General features: G+C 38.4%; 1 protein-coding gene across 1 annotated transcript in view; it reads left to right on the top strand.

The window, feature by feature from the left end:
- GABRG3 (gamma-aminobutyric acid type A receptor subunit gamma3) overlaps positions 1-25,487 on the top strand; it is a 312,087-nt gene that overhangs the window by 257,323 nt on the left and 29,277 nt on the right. The window contains exon 6 of the mRNA XM_061988503.1: positions 7,615-7,752. Coding sequence (XP_061844487.1) covers positions 7,615-7,752 — 138 coding nt within the window. The remainder of the gene's footprint in view (positions 1-7,614; positions 7,753-25,487) is intronic.

The following is a 25,487-nucleotide window of genomic DNA, read 5'->3' on the forward strand; positions in this document are numbered from 1 at the left end:
TATTTATAATTGCTGTAGTTATCATCTAAGTGCAATTATCTACAACTGCTGAAATAAATCACTTCAGGTTTTAAAGCTATATTTACAGCATTCACATTTATCTTTTACTATTATAGCTGCCTTTTAAAATACCTCATTATATCGCCCTTTTTCTTTTTAAATCAGTGAGTGAAAAAAAACCTAGTCACCTTCATTTGTAGATAGAAAGAGCTCAACATGCATTCAGTCAAAAATGTGAGTATAGTTTTCCAGAGATCTTAAGTAAACAATGTCTCCATTCTCTCCCCCTACTTCTGCTTTAGTCTGCCCTGATGGGTACTTCTGAAGCTGCAATTAATCTTCTATATCCCCTTGTTCTTATTTCATTTTATTTTAAACTAGTTTAACTGAAACCTTGCTCTTTCTGCCATCTAGTTGTGCTTAATAAGTGCACAGAAACACAAAATCATAGAATCATGGAATGTTAAGAGTTGAAAGGGACCTCTAGAGATCATCTAGTCTAACCCCCATGCTAAAGCAGGTCCACCTAGATCAGGTCACACGGGAACACATCCAGGCAGGTTTTGAAAACCTCAAGAGAAGGAGACTCCACACCCTCCCTGGGCAGCCTGTGCCAGGGCTCCCTCAGCCTCACAGTAAAATAGCTTTTCTTTATGTTTAAGTGGATTTTTTTCCAATTTATATCTATTACACCATGCCCTGTCACTGGAGACAACAGAATTCTCTTGACATATATGTTTTAAGTACTTGTGTTAATGAGGTCCTCCCTTAGCCTTCTCTTTTTTTAGGTTAAAGAGCCTCAGTTCCCACAGCCTTTCCTTATAAGACAGATATTCCAGTCCCCTGATCATCTTAGTGGCCCTGTGCTGGACTCTTTGCAGAAGTTCACCATCTCTCTTGAACTAAGGAGCCCAGAACTGGACACAGGACTCCAGATAAGGCCTCACCAGGGCAGAGTAGAGAGGAAGGAGAACCTCCCTCAGCCTCTTGGCCACACTCTTCTTCATGCACCCCAGCATGTCATTGGCCTTCTTGGCCACGAGGGCACATTGCCAGCTCATGTTTAGTTTACTATCAACGAGAACTCCCAGATCTCTTTCTGCAGAGCTGCTCTCCAGCAAGTCAATCCCCAGCCTGTACTGGTGCATGGGGTTGTTCCTTCCCCAACCAGGACTCTACACTTGCCCTTGTTGAACCTCATGAAGTTCCTGTCTGCCCAACTCTCAAGCTGGTCAAGATCCCACTGAAAAGCAGCACAGCCTTCTGGGGAATCAGCCAGTCCTCCCAGTTTGGTGTCATCAGCCAACTTGCTGAGGGTACACTCTGTCCCCTCATCCTGGTTGTTGATGAAGATGTTGAATAAAACTGGCCCTAGAACTGGTCCCTGTATAACCCCAGTGGTTACAAGCCTCCAACTTGACTCCATTGATCACAACACTCTGGGCTCTGTCATTCAGCCAGCTCTCGATCCACCTCACTGTTCACTCATCCAACCCACACAGCTTGAGCTTTCATATGAATTTGTTATGTCAGGTGGTGTCATAGGCCTTGCTAAAGTGAAGGCAGATGATTCCACTGTTCTCCCTGATCTAGCCAGCTGGTTATACCATGGTAGAAGGCTATCTGATTGGTCAAGCAGGATTTCCCTTTGGTGAATCCATGTTAATTTCCCCTGCTAACTATCTTTTCCTTCATATGTTTAGAAATAGCATGCAGAATGAACTGTTCCATCTCCTTTCCAGGGATGGAGGTGAGGCGGACCAGTCTGTAGTTTGCTGGGTCCTACTTCTTGCCCTTTTTGAAGAATAGAGTGACATTAGCCTTCCTCCAGTCCTCAGGCACCTTACCTGTGCTCCACAATCATTAAAAAATGATGGCATACAATCATGAAATCTAAAGTAGTATAATTTTTAATAGAGGAACTTCCAGGATTCTCCTAGCTAAAAACACATACACACCTTCTGAGATCAAATGCCATACAGATATAGATCACTGAGAAACTTCTTCCTCCAAAATGCTGAGAAATTTGAATTAAAAATGCAGTTTGCTTGCCAATGAAGAAATATTTATAAAGATTGCTAACAAGAAAAAGAGCTCAGGCAGCTTCTGTGGAAGCATATGGTTTGTTTGATCTTGACCTGCTTGATAGTTGGGCAGAGAGGAACCTCATGAGGTTCAACATGACAAGTGCAGAGTCCTGCATCTGGGAAGGAACAACCCCACGCACCAGTACAGGGTTGAACTGCTGAAGAGCAGCTCTGCAGAGAGAGACCTGGGAGTCCTGATTTGATAATGAACTAACCATGAGCCAGCAATGTGCCCTCGTGGCCAAGAAGGCTAATCGCATCCTGGGATGCATCAAGAAGAGTGTGGCCAGCAGGTCAAAGGAGGTTCTTTTCCCCCTCTACTCTGCCCTGGTGAGGCCTCATCTGGAATCCTGTGTCCAGTTCTGGGCTCCTCAGCTCAAAAGGGACAGAGAACTTCTGGAGAGAGTCTAGCCCAAGGCTACAATATGATGAGGGGACTGGAACATCTTTCATATGAGGAAAGGCTGCAGGAACTGGGGCTGTTTAGTCTGGAGAAGAGGAGATTGAATACAAAAGCTGGAAAAGAAAAAGTTCCACTTAACTATAAGAAAAAAACTATTTCACTGTTGAGGTGAGGGAGCCCTGGCACAGGCTGCCCAGAGGGGTTGTGGAGTCTCCTTCCTTGGAGGTCTTCAAGACCCACCTGGACATGTTCCTATGCTACCTGATCTAGGTGGACCTGCTTCTACAGGGGGGTTGGACTAGATGATCTCTAAAGGTCCCTTCCAACCCCTACCATTCTATGATTCTGTGATCCACAACATAGTACCAGAGATTGGTGCTTTTCTGGACTTCCTTAGCCTCTTCTGGCTGGGCTGACCTGACAGGAGTTTCATGATTAGCCTAAAGTAGAGTTCACTAGGAAGCAAAGCATGTTTCGAAGCAGCTGGATGTAACGTATAAAGAGCTGCTCATTGTCTGCCTCTAATTGTGTCAAAATACCCTCCCTCTTCTGACAGCTTTCATTGGCAGTTGTCGAATCTATCATGCTCCACTCATGTCTGTGGTGTAAACTCCAACCACAAGCTGATGGTGACAGCCCATCTTTCAGACCATGCTATGTCTTTTATCTAACACCTCTGGAAAAGCAGAACCTTCCCAGAATCCAGCTGTGTCTTTCAAATACATTCTCTTCTCACAAGCATCAGCCTCTTGGCAGATACTTAATTGAACCAATCTTTTCTTGCCTGCTGCTTTTCATTAACTCCTTATCACGTTCTCTGAGCATGAAAATTTTTCGAAGGCTAGGAAGGAGATGAGCTTCCTTGTTGCATTATTCCTTCTGCTATAAGCTGGTCATGCTTCCTGAGAAGCCTGCAATCCTACATATGAGGAACCAGCAGTAAAATAAACTGATTTCACAGAGTGGGAAAAACATGTCTGAGGAGATGAAAGAAGCTGGATTTTTTCCATGGCTCTTTATTATTCCATGTCTTGGATATGTTTCTAAGGAATGCTTTTTAGACAGAAACTACTTCTTCAAGTGGTCTGTGTCCTCCCGTTTTCCTGCTGTCTTCTCCCCATCTCTACTCAGTTTCTAAAACAAATGGATTATCACGGAAAATAAAGTGAAATAAATGTATCATTGGTGCCCATACCAACAGCGTCGGGGAAATCAATGTTAGAGGCAGTGTGCACTATCAGGCATGGATACATCAATGATTGTATCATGGAGGTTGCTGGTTTTCCATTGTAGTTGACTGCTGTAGGAGACGTGTTTCAAGGCCACTTGAAATCAGTTTTCATAGCTATTCTGTATTTGCATATGCCTCTTATCCAGCCTGGAGATGTTTCTGGCCTTGACCATTTTTTCAAGAGTTTGATGGAGGCGTCTACATAAATCATTCTGTCTCCCTAGAAAGTGAGGCAGTATGAACGTGAAGAATGAAATTTAAATATTTTTAACTTGTCAGTTATAAATTATGTGGTAGTGATATAAGAAGTGGTAATATGAGTTCAATTATTCCAATAACAAAAAGGAAATAAAACAAAATACAGAGACTCTCACAAACTGTCATGACAATTAGGCTTTCTATTAAAACAGGTTAACCTCCAAAATGGCAAAAAGTGGATGTATTATTTATCCATGTTTGCATTATTAAAGTAGTAAAGTGGTATATTTTGAAAATGTGTATATGTATGTCTGTGAGTAAAGCAGCAAAGGTACTAATCCTCTGTGTTAACTGGAAAAGCTGTTACATATGTTTGGTGAAAGTAAACAGTAGTTATTATATGGACAATTTCTATAAAGAAATAACTTCAACAAAATTTGTTCTTGACTTGATTTTGCTAAGACATGTGCTACCAGCCTTACGAAAAGCCAAATAGTCAAAGTGCTCTCTAAAAGTCTTTGACCTTGTAGTACATAAATCTAAAACTCACATAAGATGCAAATAGCTACATCACAACCTACAAAATAATCATCAGGCAAAAAAAATGAGGAGAAAATAAAGACACTCAAGTAAATTGATGGGACGGAAAATAATGGTGTTGCAATAGACTGTGGTTGAGAAGGTCCTGAGTTTCAGGTTGACAAAACCTTTAGGGCTGTAAGACAGAATGCACATTTGGTTGTCATAGCTGTTTCCTTCCCATGCATCTCCCTCGTGGTTGCAACCAACACCTGCTGGAAAGCCTCCAGGACCTCCTGGAGCCTTGCCCGGCTGCAGTATGGATGTTCTTACATAACCTAAAGAAACCCGACAGGATCAATACACTTGATAGCAATTTGTTCAGTATGCATGGCTTGAAGCCACAAGGTCGAGAATTTAACATAATTTACTGTGACTTATCATGCTGTGGAAGTGAAAGAAACCAGACATTTCTATAGATAATACACTTTTAGTTGTGGGCTGAACAACAGTGGTCATGTTTCTGTAGAAGTACTATATTCTCAAATTCTGATATTTTCTAAAACAAATTATTTAAAGGGCTAGAAGTAACTAGGCTGTATACAAGAAATATTGGATATCACTGAAAGAACCATCACGAATAGGCCATTCTGTAAGTTAAATGAATTGTAGGCATGATGCACCGTCCAAGTAGGTGTGTTGTTATTCCACAAGACATATTATATCTTTTAAATTAATTTAAAAGTGAAGTCACCTGGCACTGGAGCAGAACATTATAGCAGTTATTTAACAGGTTGAAACAACTCCCATTGAGTCACTAGTACTTACCTCATTTGATGTAAGTGAACTAACCATTATAAGAACAGATGTCAGCAGCTGTGGATTAAGTGGACTACTAGTGAAAGGGCACAATGGTCTCCTGAAGTCAGTTGCTTGCTATTTAATGATGATTAATACGACCAAAAGTAATATTCTGAAATTGAATCTGTCTCTTAGTGAACAAATCCTGAGGGATGAGAGTCTTATGAACTTGTTCCTGACTCCTTACTGCTCATGCCAATATAAACAGCTATGCCTTGGACAATATGATAGCAAGCTTTCAAGCTTACTGATAGTGTAATGGATTTTTGATGAGGTAGACATGGGATGAAAAAAACCCCAAAAATTAGGAAAAAATTGAATTCATGACTAATTGGCACAAGTAAAATTTCAGTAAAATTTGGAAAAAAAGAGAAGAGTTAATTTTCAAACAATTTAAAATAATGTAATTTAAAAAAAAGAAGTTAATTACTTCCAGGATATTTGAAACATTTCTATTTACAGTGATTATGATGAACTGAGAAAGAGGCTCAAGCTACTTTGGGGCACAAGTTCTGCAGTAGGAGTTGGTGTAACATAGCAAGGGTTTCCTTTCTACCCCTTCAAGAAGCAAATCCAAAGGCAAGATGAAGGCCCAGCCTGCATGGTAGTCCTCTCTGTGGTCCTGACACTGTTTTGTGGGGAGGGGGCTGTTCTGCCACGGTTCCCCGGTGTGAGGGCACAGTAGCCTCATCACAGCAAGAAGGCCATCAAAGGCTCTCTCCTTCCTGTACCATGGCAAAAATATATCAGATTTTCCATGGATGAAGCCAATGTGAGAAAGCTCCTGAGGTAAAGTGTAGGGTTTTCTATTAGAGTCACTATTCAGTCAGAAATGTGATCAGAGGGCTCAGTCAAATAGGAGCCAGGCTTGAGGTTTCAGAGGGTGCAGTGCTAAGGCTCAGAGGCCCTGCGAAGCTTGATATCTCTTACCGTGCCTTTCCATTCTCTGGCCTAATCTGCCAGCCAAAAAAAATAAAATGAACCTTTAGATTGATCTCACAGACTGGCACAGCAGAATTGACAATGAAATTTGCTTTGCAGCAAGAGTTCTCACAGAGAGTGGCAGGGCTCGTATTTGTTACTCACTTGGATCCTTTATGGGTTATTTATTTATTTACGTTGATGTGAAATATATGAACCTGGCATTTTGAATTAACACATAGTAATTTTCTTCAGGTTAGAACTAAGAGACTTGTGGATACTTTTCATGCTGTGTTAGTGAGAAGGATAAATGGGGCCATGCACACCTTACAGCAGTACCCCAGCAGGGTAGAACCTTAAACAAGATGAAGCTGACACTCCTGGGAGGGAAACATCAAGGAAATTGCACCACAACCACAGAAGTTGTTTTGCAAAGCAAATGCAAAAACGTCTCAGTATTCAATAGGAAAAAAAAAACTGATGAGGCAGTTTTATTAACTGTATATTGTTGTTAGGCTTTTAATTTGCCTTGTGATCTACATCTACTATATTAATTATTAGATGAATAAGAATTTATTGTATTCTGCATTAGAGAGGAATCTAGTTTTAATCTAGAGCAAGCATGCTGTTGTTTTCTAGACGGTCTGTTCTTCTGGTTTGGGCTGGTTGAGGATTTGTTATTGGACTTCTATTGGAAAATGCTATTCTCTAACAAAAAGAAAATTAAATTTTGGCATGAGGATTGGTTATGACTACTGAGTGCTAAATTGATAAAGGAAGACTATTAGAAGCCGTTTCAGCCATAGAGATCAGATGACATCTCATTGAATATTACAGCTTTTAGAAGTAATATGATGGCATAATCACTTTAAAAATCCCATTCTAATTGAAGTTTTGCTTTTTTTTGCACTGTATTGAGCCCATTTCAGAAATATAGTAGCACACACCATATTAAAAGTATTGCCACATTTAGAACAATACATCTTTTTCAATTACTTACATCTTAGAGTGACACACCCCCTTTTATAACATTCTCTTGGTTGCACAGCTTCTTCGGAGCAAGTGTAAAGCGGTGTACTTCTGTGTTTGGACCTCAAAGTACTACAATCGACTGCATCTCTGAAGACATCTGCTTCTGATAGAACCAATCAAAATTTTACTCCATTGGAAAAAAATAATTGTGAAAAATAGTAGTTTTGACAGTTTTATGACCCTATCTTTTTGTGTTATATAACTCTTTAGCTACATTCTATCACCCAACTCACTAAGAAAGTATCAGATAATAAATTTAAGTATTCCAAAATCTCTTTAAATCACTGAACAGATACTGTTTTGCAGTACCTTTTTTATGAAATGCAATATGTTTAATTATATATGTCTATCTTAATTTCTAGATGGCTACCCTAAAGAAGAAATGATTTACAGATGGAGGAAAAACTCAGTGGAAGCTGCTGACCAGAAGTCTTGGAGACTCTATCAGTTTGACTTTATGGGTCTCAGAAATACTTCAGAAATCGTAAAAACATCTGCAGGTAAGAGTGATACAAATGGTTGTGCTTGGTTTTGAAAACAAATTATTTCAAAGTATTTATTCCAAGTTTGCTTTCTTTTGAGTGCAATTTTATTTCAATGTGTACCAATGTTCATATTAAAACCTCTGAAGTACAGACTTCAGAACTATTGACTTTGTCTAAATTCTTTTGATAACTTCTCTGCTTGTTTAGTAATTTCACAGAGGGAAAAAATACTAACTTGAGATGTCTGTTATATAGTTGAAGTTGCTATGCTATTCTTATTCCTGCATTGAGATATGTTTTCACCCTAAAGAGAAAGATTTTGAGCATAAAGTTAGGGTTAGTGAAATTAGACACTTTCAATAGCAGGTAATCATTGCCACTGGTTTAGTATATTTTTGTTAACATTTCAGAGTTGAAAAATGCCTTTGCTAGTTACATTACCAACTGATTGTAATTAAAATCAAATCACATCTATTTCATTTCTTCAGAAATATGGCTGTTACTTATAATAACATTGGGAAAAAAAGATGTATAAATAGAATGCATTATTTGAACTGGATAAATTCTCATAAAGTTCAAACAGTGTCTAAACTTTACACACAAGTCAGCAGTAAGCTGTGTGATGACCGTTTCATAAGGCTTCTCCCAGCTGCAGAAGGAACCTACTATAAGCAGCCTTCTGCATAACTGATGATGAATTTTTGAATAATACAATGTATTTATTTTGATCAAAAGATAAGTAGATGTATGCTACTCTTTTGGAAACAGAAGAATAATAGTAATAGTAAAAAAATATTAACCTTTGAAACTACCATTGTTGAGTTATGGCCCATCCACTGATATAAGCAATGTGTTCTCAGGACTGCATAGAAGCTTTTGTGATGAAGAATCACTAAAACTTTAGTGAATAGTTTGGGCTGGTAGTTTAGCAGAACAAAATGTTGTAAACAGCAAGTTTGTAAAAGTTCTCCTCTGTTACAGTTCTCCTCTGTTGTAAAAGTTCTCCTCTGTTCAATTTATTTCCTATAAATTGAACCAGGAGTTGATGAATCACAGCCAAGTACAAAATACCAATTCATTAAAGTATCTGTGTATGCAGGCAGGAAGTTCATTGGAAGGGTTGTAGGATTAGAAGCCCCACTCTTTCTGCTTTGCTCACATCTGGAGTGATGCCATCCTGAGTTTGTATCAAGTTTGTGTTATCCTGTTTTTGTATCAAGAACTGCTAAATTCGCATGCAAGAAGAATTACCAAGTCAGCCATATTAAGATGTTGACAGCATCTTGATAAGCAGACCTATTAAGCTTTTCCTTTGCACAGGACAAAACCATGTTTAGAGAGGTGTTGTTCGAGAAAGTGAATGATTCATGTAGAGCGAGGAAAAGTATATTTCCTATTCTCTTTTAAGTACCTGGCCAGTTCTTTTAAGATGAGTGAGCTGACGTGATATTTTTCCTATTATTGTTATTGCTTCTTCTGCCCACACATATTTATAAGTGTAAAACCAGATAGAAGTGTTGAACTGAACCCACTGCAACCAGCAAATGATATTTCTATTGTCCTAAAGGCATGAGGGGCAGAAAGGTGTTGTCAAACTGGAGTTTATTGACACACTAAAAATAAACCAAAGCTAAAAATCCCTATCAAGAGGCTGTGGAAAATAACTTTGAAGAAACAATGCAAAATATATGGATGAGATTATCTACTGGTGTTCTTAGGTAGAAATCATCTACCTGAAAAGATGAGGTTGTACATATCAGACGATGTCTGAGAAAGGGCTCTCAGTCAATGAAGATGAAAGATATGAAAAATAAACCTCTAAGTTTGCACATGGATGTGAATTTGAATAAAATAGACTCTGACTGGCTTACACTATATTTAAAGTACTTTCAAGGCCAGATTTACTGAATGTCTTTACTTTCAGGAGGAAACCCAGGGCCAGGACTTGGGACAATTAAGAGTGACATTAAAAAACCTTGAGTATGCCCCATGCTAGAGAGCAAGGATTCCCAAAATGGAGAAAGGAGGGCAGGACACAACTCATCTGGGACTGTGGAATATGTCTCAGAGACAAAATTTAAAGTAATTCTGTGACTCTGTGCTGTGAGCGTCTATGTGAACAAGTCGAATAGAGAGTCAGCTGTGCTATGTTACATGTCTATTTACTGATAAAAAGTAGCCCTATCCAAAATGTCTGAGAATTAGGGAACCTCCAAAGCTACCGTTTCCTTCTGCATGGACAATATTTGATGAAGGGAGGGAGCAGCTGTGGCCTTCATTTCTCTCATCTCCTTCACAGTCATGCCATGTAGACTACAGATGGTCAAAAAAGAGATGCCAGGTTCTATCATGGAAAATCTGTGTCATTTACACTAAAGCTGCCTAGAGAGAGAGACTGTGCTGAAGCTGCCCCTAAGATGCTACGGATATAGCCCTCCTGGCTCTACCCCAGAGAGAACAGTTCTCACCAAGTAGCCTCTGGGTCCATGTGGCCTCTGAGCTGTGTGGGAGCCCATAAAGGCACCAGCAGCTGCTATCCCTTTGCAGGCTCAGGACAGAAAGGAAGAGCAGTGTTGTTCAGAATGCTGTGGAGGGATATATTCAGAGTAATGAGATGGAACTGAGAAGAGGGAGATAGGCAGGATACCAATGGCAGCTTCCTGTCAGAAAGTACTAATCATCACCTCTTCTTCCCAAGGGAAATTATGGAAACTGCTTGTACCCAGGGAACTGAAAAGCAGACTAGGCAAAGTATGAAGAAATGTACTGCAGTGAGCAGTCTTCCACTAGGAGATGGATTCAAAATCCTGTCATCTTTTTTTTTTGCTTCTGATTTAACACCTTTCTGCTGTTTTATGACACTATTACTTGACATTAAATTGTGTGTTTGTCTATCATGTGAGAACTGCCTCAGTATTACCTCTCTGTGTATAGCTCAGAGATGCCTTTTTTAACTCCTTTTCATCAGTGTTGAGGCTATAATGAAGTCACACAGACCACATGGCAACACAATGCTTTTTTTCCAGTACTTGTGTAGTCCTTTCTTGGTAGCCATTTCCACCACACAGTTACTAGATTTAGTACTCAGCAGAGTTCTGCTATTTGATATTCTTTCAGTCTTTCCAGCCTTTTCCGATATCTAAACAACCTTTATGTTAATCTAGGACAATTTCAGAGGTACACAAGTAGGAAGCCAGCTGTCACAAATGGTGTATTTCTGTAATCTAAGCACAATGAAAAATGTTATCATCTCTTGCCTTGAACCAGCAGTGGCTTAAAGCATTAACACAGTGGTGTGCCTTATTCTTACAAGAAGACTATCCTCTTTTACGATAATCTGTCAGCTAGAGAAAGTTGTCTTTGCCATCTGGAAGAGACGTTCAGCATTTTCTTGAGGATTTTTTTTTTTTCAAATTTCAGGCTAAGATACAAACACAATCAGATAAATATCTACTGCATATGGTGATTACAGGGAATACACAGCAGAAAACCCTGTGCTGGTGCTGTGGTCATGAATCTTTATCTTACACCCAAACAAGCTCTCACTGTTAGGTGATATCAAACTAATTCACAAGTACTGAAGAATCCCCCTGTTGCCATCTGGCAAGACACTCAGATACTATAGCAAGAGCATATCTCTTGCTGCAATGTCAAATAAGGCTGACGAAGATAATTAAAGTAGAGGGAATACTAAGCCACCTTCACCGAGCTGTGAAAAAAAAAAAAGAGGAACTGAATGTAAGGAGAAAATTCTCAAATTTTAAAACTGCAAATCATCCAACAGAAGGGTGCCCAGGAAAACAGGAGAGAGAGAGATGTTATCCTTAAAAGTCCACTGTTTGTATTTGCAGGAAGCTTTAGGTTTCCAAGCCCTAGAACTTCCATGTTGGGGAAAAAAAAGAAAAAGATAAAAAACAGAAAAAAGAAAAAAAAAATCCGAAACAGAATCATGAAGGAATCCTTGAGTAAAGCTCATAAAGTGAGTTGTAGTGTTGCTTTCACTTTTCTACTGACATCTACCCCAGGAAAAGTCTATTACTTCTTCTAAAACCACTCAATTTTTTACATTGCCAGATAAACACAAAAGTCTTGTAGTATTGAATCTAATTTTCATTTATTTGAAAACTTTGCCACATCACGCAAGTGCTATTTGTGTTCTTCCTCAGATGCCTTTAGCCTGAGAGATTTTTGAAGTCCAAAAGAGTCTTTGCATAAATAAGTTTAAGATAATTCATCAGAAATAGAAAACATCATTAAAGTGCTCTGTTGAAAAATTTTCATAGCTGCTCACTACAAATGAAATATACAGAACTAGACAGAAAGCAGCAATTCATACATTCTGAATTTCCCCCAAGCATTAATACCCAAACCCAATAAGCAGCCATAACTACTGCCATAAAAATGAACACCTTTGCATACATACAACAGATGACTGATGATTAGTGGAGTTTGCTTGCCTTTGTGTTCTGAAATCACGTGTTTACATGATGATCTCGTCTCTATATCAGAGGGCTGCACAGCAAGGTCAATATCTGTTGTCACAGATTCAGGTAAAGCTCTTTGTGACAACACTAATAACAACACAATATAAAGTACATATTCTGTTGCAAGAGATTCAGAAAATGGCAAGTGAAAAACTACTGTAGAACAAAACCACACGCTCCCAGAAATTTATCCAGAGTAAAAAATGTTCAAGTGCCTAGCTCTTCTAGCAAAGAACAGAAGGCTTGAGAAACCATTTCAAACTTGTCACTTCTGCTTACAATTTGCTGTTAGGTGCTCCCAGGTCACTCATCTGTAGGTGCAGAGTGCCTACAACAAGTACCCACACAAGATGAGCCAAGATGCCCAGTGGTAGTTCAGGGTTCAACCAGCAGTCCACCCATTGTCCCATACATGCATGTTGATGGAACAGGATCATGACCCAGCTGAGACATCAGATTGGCAAGGCAAGGCCAAGGGTCAACAGCAGACAGTTAAGCCCCTCTGCTTGGGGAAGGTGTTGCAAAGCAGGGTGGCAGAGAAGGCTAGTTACCATCTGATCAGGGCAACTGGAGCCTGTTGGTGCATTCGTGGTCCTGGTATGGACTGGAAAAAAAATACACATAGTTGCCATAGTTGCAGAATGTGGTTGTATCTGTACAGATTTGTTTTTAATGATCTGATCCAGTCATAACCTCTCCTGTACCAGCTAACTGAAGACATTTATTTAATGAATATTCATGAAACTTTTAAGTCATTGACATTTCTAATGTCCCACTGAGTCCTCATGGCACATCAGAGAGTGCTTGTCATTTGTGTGTTCTTCCTAGGCCAAATGTGAATTTTGTAAGTTTTTTTCCTCAAATACCAAATTCATTGGAATCCAGCACACAGTACCTCATCTGGCTGTGCTACACAAACAGATGGAATCCTGAAGCAGACAAGTGGAGACTCAGATAAATACACACATTTTGAAAACAGTGCTTATTTTTGGCACCATTTACCAGGCATTGCAGGAGCTTTGCCTCTTTCAGCCAGGGTATCATGTAATCTCAATTACTCTAATCACTAGGCTTCGATTTAAAACCATCAGCAGACACGGATTCCCATGATTCCAGATAATTAATGTCCCCTCCTCTTCCAAATATTGTTTTATCTTCCTCTTATCCTATCCGCCTGACTCTTAGTGTGAATGCAGAAGGGGAGAATTTGTCTTTTTTCTTTTGTTTTTTTTTTTTTTTAACCTGACATTGGTGGAGTGACAACTGAATTCCAGCATCTCAGAACCTGCTTTCCCCTGATATCTTCTGTGTATACAGCATTCTTGTGTGGAAGAAGTCTGTCTAACACTCCCCAAAGAGAACAGAAGATGGTTTTCATGAAAGAATTCTCCAGTGCTCTGCTCTCCAGCCCTTCAGTTCCCACACACCTCCCCTGGCCTTCAGACACTTCCAGATACAACTCATTCTCATGATTTTTGGGTCTTCTTTTGTTTCAGGTTGATGTAATTGTCCTCATAGCTGTCCTTAGGGTTGTGGGTTTTTTTTAATTTGTGATCTGAATATTAGACGTTGGAAATGTACAAACTGTTTGCATTTGTTCCCAAGGTTCATCAAATCAGGCTTGTGTTTCCCAAAATCTGTTTCTGTCATTTAGAAGGAAATCCTAAGAAGCTAGAAATAAAGCTACAAATCCTATGTTGCTGAAATCCTATGTTGAGTCTTGAAACTGAGCGTTAAGTTTGCTTTTATATGTGGTAGACAGAGCCACACAGGGACAGTTGATGCCTGAGGTGCTACTCGTCACCAAAATCTGCTGCCCCCATCACACTCCTTTCTGCTTTCTCACCTTACCTACACAACTTCTTAGAATCCTTGTGAATGTTCTGCCCCCATGGGCCCTCTTTGCCAGCAGCTCTAGCATTGCCAAACTAATAGGTGCCAGAAATGCATCCTTTCAAATCTTTCTTGCCCATCTCTCCATCTCCAATGCTGAAGATACCTCTTCTTGCTGCCTTTAGACAGGGAGACGTGTGCACCATACTCGCACTTGGAATGTAGTTTTCACTCATCTCTTCCTTCTTATCTGCTTCTTTTTCCACAACTTTGTCCTTAATGAAATTCATCAGACCTGGTGCAAGAACAAAAAATCCAGTTTTAGGACTTCAAGTAAGCTGAAAACACTACTTAGTACTTGATAATAAAGCCTAGTAGCGACCCATAAAACTGACCTATGACATATATGCAATTTCACTTCTCTCCTTCTTCTCTTTTCAGTTTTTGTAGTTCATTGTGAGTTATGACTCATAACTACTTTAAATCCAGAATGTTTATATAGCTTCAAATTACTTTGTGTGCAGCAGCAGCAAATATGCAGCTTGGGTTTGAATTGGCTATCGTTCTTTGGCTCCTCTCAGAGGAAGAGAATAATACTGAAAGTCCTTGCCACTGCAATCATCTCAAACTTCTTTACTGACAGTAAACATCAATTTATATGAAAACAGAAAACTCACCTGATTATAAGAAGATTTAGCAGTAATCTTTTTGTTGACAGAGTTTCTATCTCTGATACAGTGTTTGGAATAAATCAAATCTCATTTTAACAGAGATAATCAACAGTGGCTATATTGACTTTTAAAAGACATTCACATGTCAAATGATAGTAGATAAGAATTAATATTTTTATTAAACCATAGTTTTTCTAAGAGAAACATTTAAGAGCAATTCATCTTGCACTGATACTTTAAACCTTATATAATAGTTTCTGATAATATTGTCATTAGCAACTCACGGTAGAAATGTAATCATTAAATAGATAATTACTAATAATACTTCTGTTTCATTAAAGTGGGAATCCAAACTTCAGTATTGCCCTGCAAATCCAGCAGTTGCCTATCTTGTTACAAAAAATGTCTCACAAAGCTGATAAGACAGCTTCTGGAGCAAGTGATTTATAACCTGTTCATCAGACTACTGCAGTTAATGGAGCTTTTCCCTAACACTGTCCTGGGATCGGATCCTGAAATGTAGATGCCTGAAATTGGCAATACAGTGTGAGTAACTCTTTAGTCACTAGAAACTAGAGAAAGCTCAGCTTTGTGATAAACAATGGGCTAAGTATATCTTGCTCTAAATATACCTTTATTCTGTTTGAAAATAGTACAAAGGATTATTAGAATTGTTTAATTCATATGTTTTCTCCATTATTACTCCATTAGGATTTTTTTCAGCTTAGGTTTTTATCTGATAGTTCTGTATTTTGGAAGTTTTACATGTATCTAACTTCAGGAGGTTCTTGAATTAGTGTCCTCATTCACTCATCTCTTGGCAATGTATTTGTTGCTCCTCTTTGTACATGGAGTCCTAAACTTTTACTTCCTTCTGCTGGAGCTTTGTCTTTTTACATTTAGGATACTCCACCAGGACAGGAGGATGATAGGACTGATTCTGTTCTCTGGTAGCTGTAACCAGGAGCATGGGGTTGTTGACCTGAGTGCTCCTCTGAGCTTGAAAGGATGATTGCATATTTAATAGAAATAACAAGAACTAAGTGAACCCATCTCAGAGTTTAACATGAAGGCTAGCCAAATCACTTACTTGAGAGGTAGAGACTTTGTTCTCACTTGTCCTGGTACTTGTAGACCACAAGGTAAAAAGCAGTAGGCTGGTATTACTTCCATGATTTGCAAGGCAAAGAGATTTTGATTCCTCTCTTCAAAACAATAGAGTTGTGAATTCTTTATAGCAACAGAGGCCTTCCCAGCAGTCACTTCTCATCTGCACTTCCTCATCTGTACTTTTTCCTTCAGAGCTTAGATGACAGTGTGATAAGTCACTGGCTTTCATGGATTTGTTATGAGATGTCCATCTTTATTTACAAATATCTAAATGGTGGATGTCAGGAGGTTGTATTTAGCAACAGGACAAGGGGTAACGGGATGAAGCTGGAACATGAAATGGAAAAAGTTCCATTTTAACATAAGAAGAAACTCTTTTACTGTGAGGATGACGGAGCCCTGGAACATCCTTTCCTGGGACAGTGGGGCATCTCCTTCCTTGGAGGTCTTCAAGACTTTCCTGGACATGTTCCTATGTGACCTGATCTAAGTGGACCTGGTTTGGCTGGGGGAATTGGACTAGATGATCTCAAAAGGGCCCTTCCAACCCTACCATTCTATAATTCTATGATCTTCCCCATTTGCTGCAGAGAGACATGGCAGAATTGGATCTGTGAAGAAGATTGAATGGCCAGGCACTGCCAAGTAGCAAGTTGCACTGCTGTGTAGCTAATACCCTGACCCTTAGAAGTACAACCCTTGGTCTGCTGTGCTATGTTTATAAAGGCGGGAACATACTGCCTATGGTGAAAAAGCAGTAGGAAGAGAGGGAAGTATTTCCATAGGAAAGATATTGTGACTGCAGTCAGAATAGCTGCATGTCTTTGAAAAACAAAATACAAAGTGTAAGTGGATTGGTAAGTGGTACAAACTTCCAGAAAGGTACACAATGTAGACAGGGTATTTTGACTCAAATTGCAAAAGTTGAGATTTTTCTGGCCCATGATTCAGATTGACGATACAATTTCTGGTATTAATATGTTTGTAATGGGGGCAGAAATATATATAGTATAAGAACTGTGAGCCTCTTTGCATTTATACAGCTGAGAACAACTTTCCAGAATCTTGCTATTCTTGCACCTCTGCTTTTGTTCCTGCTTCTGTGTCATTATACCACTGTATTGGAGGTTTATGATTAGCTCAATAAAACATTTTACATTAACACAAACTGTGGAGCTTTGGCCTTTGCCCAGAGTTTTTACGAAGTTATCTAAAAGTCTTCCACAAGCAGCAATTGTACTTAATTTAAAGCTCACAGTATTGCACAGGATATTTTGTATGTTATTCACAGCTGTATCTATTATCTTAATGAGAATTTTAAGATACAGAATGTGATGACTATTCAAATGCCACAGAAAGATGCTAAATGTCTTCTTGGATTTTAATTTGCCATAGCTTATAAAAAATGCAACACTGACTTGTTACATGCTGGCAGAATCTTTCTACATTTAGCCTGTAGTCTTTTAAATTAGGATCCTATTTCCAGATTTATCCTATGTGGTTATGGAGTTCTTTGCCTCTCGGACCCTTCTCTGAAGCTAATATTCACAACACTCGGCTCTTGTCAATAACAACAGTAGCTCAATTTCAGTCAACACTTTCTTCTTCCTAGTTAAGCTGGCAAGAACCGAAATCTCTTCTACGATTAGTTGCTTGATGCTGGATCTACCCACCGCCTCCTGAAGCCACTATGAGCTTTACCGTAACCTGCCAGAGAGTCTGGTAAGGGTGAGCTGTGCTGTCAGATAGCTTAGAAAAATGGTACTGTACAAGAATAAATATTTAGTAAGTTTCCAAAACTTCCAGCAAATGCAACCAAATAATACGAGATAACATGAGAGGGCATTCTGAAATATAAGGAAGCCTGCCATGACCAGGGCTACCACAGCATCTCACAGAGAACCAGAGGTGAATCTTTGGCGCTTGACTATGGCACTTTGGCAGTGACATAAATCTGGGCTGGTATGAGTCATGATATGATTTGCTGTTTAGTCTGGAGAAGAGGAGATTGAGGGGAGATCTTACTAACATTTATAAATATCTAAAGGGTGTGTGTCAGGAGGTTGGGACATCCCTTTTTTCTATAGTAGCTAGTAACAGGACAAGGGGTAATGGGATGAAGCTGGAACACAAAAAGAAAAAACTATTTCACTGTTCAGGTGAGGGAGCCCTGGCACAGGCTGCCCAGAGGAGTTGTGGAGTCTCCTCCCTTGGAGGTCTTCAAGACCCACCTGGACATGTTCCTATGCAACCTGATCTAGATGAACCTGCTTCTGTAGGGGAGTTGGACTAGATGATCTTTTGAGATCCCTTCCAACCCCTACTATTCTATGATTCTATGATGCATTGCAGAGGTTACAAAATATTTTTTGGCAGAAGATACCAAATAGGCTCTCACTTATTATCTTGGTGGAAGTTAACCATAGTCTACTTAGAGACAAACTGAGGGTGTTGGCCAGAGTTTCATTGCTTCATACAAATGAAAAAAATAAATCTCAAGAGTACAGATGTACCAATAGGAGAAGGATCACAAAAAACTCAAGTGACTTTACTAAGTTCTGTCCAAGTCCTTGTGCTTCTGAATAGAGGAATCCTCTTGAATACATCACCTACTTGAATGAGCCTTGCAGGTGAGCCTGTTTAGTCTTTTAGACCTTGTTATATAAAAAAATGGTAGAACTATAACAGTAGACAATATCCTTATATAGGATAATTCTGCATGGTAGTGGGGCATTTTCTGGTCAGCCTCTTTCAAAACCTTTTGCTCTTTCTCAGAATTTACCATCTTGTTTTTATTTTCAGCAGAGAAGAAAATCTAAATTTTCATTCTGACATGATCCACTAGCATGTGGAAAACTACATTTAACTGTGTTGAAGATCTCGACTACTCCCCAATACAGGGAGTTCACAATACTATCTACATTATATTTCTTTAACAGAAGCAATCCCCAGCTACTCCTGTTCTAGTTGTTTTAAGGTTCTGCAACTGCAGTAAGCTCACTTGAGTCTATCTTTCAAGTCTGTCTTGGACCTGAGGACACCCATTCTTACATCCCTTCTAGCTCCTCTTCTCCCCTCCACCCTCAAACAAAACAATGTATGGTGGTGTACCTAAGGAGAGCAGCTTATCTTTAAATAAGTATGAAATACAGATTTTAGTCTGAGAAGTACAGAAGTACCACCCACATTCTAATTCAAGTAAGTATAAAAGTTAATTGCAGACCTCCTACAAACAGGAGAAGTTAGAGTGAAAAAACCATCTGAAGAGTTTTCAGCTCTTCATGTCCACACCCTCAGGCATGTCTTTTGCATACTATATACAGCTTGACAAATTATCCCGTCCGTACTACTGGTTCAAAACAGAATCTTTCTTAGAATAATGAAGTAGGAGAATCATAGAATAATTATAAAGTAGTTTGAAGAGAAAAAACATTATGCAAATTATACTTTGTTTACTAGATGCAGGTTGCTATGAAGTGGAATGTGGTTCAACAAAAGCACTGTTTATGGCTCCTGATATTGGATCAAAACACCACAGACACACTGTAAATAGTAGCAATTACTTTTAGTCTCACAAAGCAGATTTAGATGAGATAAAAAATGTTGGGTTATTTCTGTTTGACCAGTTTTATGCCAATTCCACTCCAACAGGTCAAAGCTACCTTGCCTTCCACACCTAACCTTCACACCTCTTAGCTTGTTTCTGTTTTTTCCCCTTCCACTTCTTTGTCTCAAAGACTGTTTTCTCTCAGTACCACTGTCCTTCCATTTAATTCAGATTTCAGTCTTTGATTTACTTTCATTTGCATACATACTGGAATAAGATCTTTAGTTTTCTTTGACCATTTGCCATGGACCTCTATTGGCTTGTTCTTGACTGTTGTGGTGTTTTTAGCTCAGACATCTCCATTCTTTCTCTGCCCCGGAGGTATGACATCATCACCTAACGAAGGTCATGCCACATGAGAGCTTGCACATTCTCCTGGTTCTATCCAGAGAGCTGGAGCAATGCAGAAATAGGACTATGAAGAAGGTCTCAAAAGAAGCTAATTAATGAACTATTAATGAAAGTTTGCTAAGTTTAGTGTTTGGACTGAGAAGTCATATAAAGATGAGAAAGTAGGTCTTGAACGTAACTGAAGTATCTAGGATTCCCTTCTGTAAAAACCTAATTCTACAATTCTAAGGAGGATGAGTTTCACAGATCATTAGCAGATCTTTGTGGGAACAGAGACAACTGAAGAGATTGAAATTTTTTTCCAGAAATCAGATCCCTGTAAAGATCAACTAATTTCAGTATTTCAGTAACAGTGAGATCAACAATGCAGTGCAAAGGTTGGACATCTGCTACATCAAATAAGGGTTAAGGTCAGCATGGATCCTGATGAATGTTACCTTCTCCTGCCTGAATTTCCTACTGCACTGATGGTTGTTCTTCACACATACTGTAGCATAGCAGTTCATTTTCTTTCCCTGACTGCCACCTCCACTGGACCCCCTGCCCTGTGCAACATCCAAGGTTCTTTGGACCCTCATGTGCTCACTCTCTTGTGCCATGTATGGGCCATACAGAAGTTTGAAACATTTTTGTCACCGCTTCAGCTGCAAGCATGATTAATGTTGCTTCATGGTGGCATGACATGTACATGCAGTGCAGGAAATAAAGGATGTTACTCCTGCAGTGTCAGCTTCACCTGGTAGTGGCATGGCATCCGGCAGTCTATGAGACTGTTTCTGTTTTGATGTCAGAATGTCAAAGCTGTCTCTCTTCTGCTTTTTTTCCCTCCACCTTATGTTGATTCCATAGTGCACAAAGGTGTTATGGTAATGATTTAGTGACCACAGCATACAGAATGTCTTATGCTCATTTTTTTATTCATAATGAATTTTTATCTTAAGAAAAACAGCTCAATGGCTTTTGTACTAGAGGCAATGCAAAATTACCAAATTATGTTAACTCTGAAAAGATTTATGGCCATGGACAAAGAAATTCAGTAAGCCTGATTCCCTCTATCTTAGAGTTTCTTTGCATAAGATCATGAAATGTTCATCAAGATAAGAAGCAAAGGTGAAATGAGTTGCCCATAATTGCAAGTATTCAACAAAGCCAGAAACTTTCTAGATTTAGTGATTCCTATTTGTGTAATGAGTTGCCCATAATTGCAAGTATTCAACAAAGCCAGAAACTTTCTAGATTTAGTGATTCCTATTTGTGTACCAGATATCTTCTGAAATCAGTCAGAACACATCTTAGTGAGGAGTTAAGATTCAGTGTGATATTTTGCATCCATCATTAAAGGCTTTCCTTCTTCCAATATAGAAATTCTCTTTTTCTTATTTCTCATAGCTATGCCTAGTTCTCTTCTGCTGGGAGACTGTGACCATGAGGTTACTGCTATTCTGAATTAAAACTGAATCAACCTTCTCACAGTTTGACAATACATATAGCAATGTTTCAACCTGATTCACTTTCCCCAGGTTATTTTGTTTTTCTCCTTGCCTGCCCTATTCCCCACCAATGTATATTATCAGACATCCAGTTAGCAACACTGTATATTTAAATCACTTTTTATCAAAAGAGAAAATAAAAACTATTTTTAAAGGGTTGCATCAGAAAGTGAACTTTTAAAGGTTTTATTCACAACCCTTTTTCTTCCATTTTCTTTTTTCTTTTACTTTTTTTTGCTTTTGACACCTGTGGCTTTTCATGCTGTAAAATCAATTTGAGACCTATGGATAGATCTATGTTATAGGAAGACCACTAAAATCAGTAAAATGTGAAGAAATAGAGGAAATGTGAAACATTTTTCTCTTCCCTCTAATCTAGTGTGGTAACTACATCATTTGAAGGGAGATATTAGTAACAGTCAAAAACAGCCAATCTGTATGTAATATTTAAATACTTAAAATTATTTTACCAAATTTTACATGATTTCATAAAAAGACAAGGGAACATTCTAACTATATAGGATTTAAATGTACTGACTTCCTCCTATAGATATATTTATGTTATTTTTTACTGTAAAAACTGAACAAGAAATAATCTACATAATTGGAGGCTGAGGGAAGAAACAAGGAGAGAAAAGATTTATATATTCAACTGCAATACATATAAACTTTGAGATTTGCATTTAGTTCCAGTTAAATATGCTTAAAGAGAAAAGAAAACAAAACCCAAGAACACATCTGTATAAAAGTTTCTATGGAATTAAACATGTACTGGTTTTAAACAATAAAATGCAGGGTTTTTTCCCCTGTAATTCCATGTTAATGCAGCCTCAAGCATTAGTATTACAGGATCTCTGATGATTTCCAACTTTGATTTGAATTCAGAGTTCTTACTAAGTTGACAACCCTGTAATTAGTAATGAAAAGCAGCAGTTTTATTAATCAAATGTGTTCAGCCACCCAAACATCATTAAAAGTTGATATAAGCTTGTAGTGCACATGCTTAAGCACCTGGAAATATTTTTGTTAAGTATTGACTTAATGGAAAGTGATGTTTTGAGAAGATATCTATCCCTGTACTCCCTTTCTTTTTAACTATGTGATCCAACAATGTGAATCACAAACTAACCTGCCTTGACATTTATGAGACCATTTATAAGATCAAGTCTCCTGCCTGTCCGTTTAGGAAGTTAAATTCTCAGCAGTTTTGGTCAGTTAAGAAGTCTGTTTAATGCTTCATTGCTTCTTGCTCAAAGCACATGACCAAAGGAAAAAATGATGTGTCAAAAAAATTTCACTCCATTAGTAAAATAAGAAAGAGTTGAAATAATACAGAATCCCACAGAATCACAGACCAGTAGGGTTGGAAGGGACTTTCAGAGATCATCTAGTCCAACCCTTGCAGAAGCAGGTCCACCTAGATCAGACCACACAGGAACATGTCCAGGCAGGTCTCAAAGACTTCCAAGGAAGGAGACTCCACACCCTCCCTGGGCAGACTGTGTCGAGGATCCCTCACCCTCACAGGGAAATAGTTTTTTCTTACATTTAAATGGAACTTTTTGTGTTCCAAAAAACATTTTTTGTGTTCTACAAAACTAGATTTTTATTGAAGTAAGTAATTTTGAGGAAGAGAGCTAGTTGAGTTTAAATGTCCTCACTCCACCTGTGTGAAGTAACTGTGAGTTAAGGCATGAAAGGAAAGAGCTTGCACCTTGGAATTAATAAATCCAGAGTGATAGCTTTCCAGGGAAAATATCTTGCCTCATTTGTTGTTTGTAGATCTTGTGAGCTTCCTCTGGTCAGGAGATCACTCTGAAAGAGAAATGTAATAATGCCCTGTAGGCCCAGGAGTAAGGAAATCCTGTCTTCCAGGTCATATTTTTCTGTAAACTTTAACCTAAAGGCATGCCTCTTTTGGTGATTTTGCCTCATTGCTGTTCACAGTTTATTAATAAATTCATTAAACAATCTTTAAAGTTTCCAAGAGAAGACATAGCTGAGAAATGATGAGAAGATGGAAGCTTAGATCAAGGGGCTGGAACTAGTCAAACAAAGACACTCATACTCAGGGAGAGGCAATATGGGAAAAATGGGACTAGCAGCTCATGAGCAGAGGAAAATGAAGAACAGAGAAGGACCTTAAGGGGGGGTGGCTGGACGAGAAAATTTCTCTCTTAGGAAATGGAGCTATCCAGTATAGGGACGTGGGGGAGAAGAGAGATTGTAGGGATGACCAATATAAGAAATTATGAGGTATGAGGAGGCTGGAACTGGGGTGAGAACTTGGTGAACTGGTACTGGAGCTGTTTGCACAAACCAGATAGAAAATCAGAGTTGTGAATGAGAAAAGGCCTTGTACAGAGGTAGAACATATTCAGATTAGTGGAAAGACTACACTGCTGTTCAGAGCCTGGAAGGGAATCCAAGATTCTCAGATCTCACCAATTCTCCAGTCAACAAAATGCTTATGAACTCATGACAAAATGTTTTTTTCTGTTTCTGAATTTCCATGCTAAATGATCACAGACAATATCAGTCTCTGAGGCCAGATAGCAATGGGTCTGCAGGATGGTCTGCAAATAAAATAAGGAAACAAAATGTTCAGGAGAACCTTTTATTCCACCAGGAAGTGGAAAAATTCAAAAGAGGCCACTGAATCTAGCAAAACTTTGGATGAAAATCAAGAAATGAGGCAGCTTGTTTTATCACAAACAAACAACCTTCTAAATGGAACAAGCACAAAGCTATGACCATTTTGACTTTTTTCATTCATTGCTCTCTGGAATGAACTGCCAAAAATTTAATGTTACCTGTTGACAGGGCTTCAGGTTTTGTGAGACTTGATAGGCTCCTACAGGGAAAATCAAGGCAATCTGCATTAACAATGCACTGCTCTGTACTGAAAGACCCTTGCAGAACACAGGGATCAAAAAGAATGGTTTCAACTCTTAACAACGTAGTCTGCTTGTTTTGACATGAATCTGTTTAAAGAATTATCCTATACAGTCACTGCAAGAGATAACCTGAGGAGTCCCACTTAGCAGGACAGGTTAAACTAAGAGAATGACACTTTTCTTCAAGTCTTACAAGGGAGAAGATATACAACTCAAAATAAAACATATCAATTGTAAAGCTTTTGGTTTAGTTTTAGATTTAGTTTTCGATTTAGAACTGTTCTTCCTTATGTCCATCCAAGTATTTTATAGAAATATTGTAGGTAGATTAGAAGTTTCAGATCCTGGACTGCCTGTCTATAATAAGGAACAACTCTGAATGTCTTGGCCTCCACCTCATCTTTTGGAGTTTTTTTTTAAATCTGAATTATTATGTGGTTATGTAGAAATCCATTCAAGGATGGAGTAGATATATAACCATGAAGTAAGAATATCAGTTATTCATGAAGTTCATTACTGCAAGGTTAAGAGTGTGGGATGGCAAGAAACAACATATATATCAAATTTAACCAAATCATAATCTTACAGTCTTAAGATGCTCACTTCATATATTGCTTCAGTCCTGTGTTCTCTTTTACATTTATATATTTTCTTATCTATTAAACTATGTCAGAAATGTTTTTCTACATTATTTCTACTACATTAAAACATTCAAGCCTTGTTTAAAACAATTTAAAACAATTTAAATCAATAATTAGTGGATATTATCATAAAAGATTTCACATAAATAGATATTTCTAGGTGCTCACGGTGACTAATGTTTACCACTTCTCATATGGGAAGAGTATAGGTCATTCTTATTTACATGACAACATTGTTGATTGTTCACATTGATTTGATCAAAAAACTGTCTTTAATGATTATTTTCAAGAACAAATTGCATTTTCTGACATTAAAATTCAATGTATAGAAAACTCTTGAAGGGATCATTTCCAAAGCAATTTGTAGACAAAGTGGGAGTATCCAAGGGGAAAAAAAAAAAAAAAAAGCTACATTGAGATGGAGCAAAAAGGAGGAAAAGAATCATAATAAGGAAATAATGAAACGGAAACAAAGACTACTTGAGAATAGATAGCTCCAGCTGAAATAAACCAAATAAAAAATGATTCAAGGAGAAAAGCAAGGAGGAAGTGGCCAGAGGTTTTGTAATTCAATTGATTTCAAGATATTATCAAAATCAGAAAATATTTGGGTTTGCTTTTTGTTCATATTGTGGTTATTTAAATGTACTGTTTCCTAAATATACA

Source organism: Colius striatus, chromosome 1 (genome assembly GCF_028858725.1).
Source record: "Colius striatus isolate bColStr4 chromosome 1, bColStr4.1.hap1, whole genome shotgun sequence".
Taxonomy (NCBI): Eukaryota; Metazoa; Chordata; class Aves; order Coliiformes; family Coliidae; genus Colius; species Colius striatus.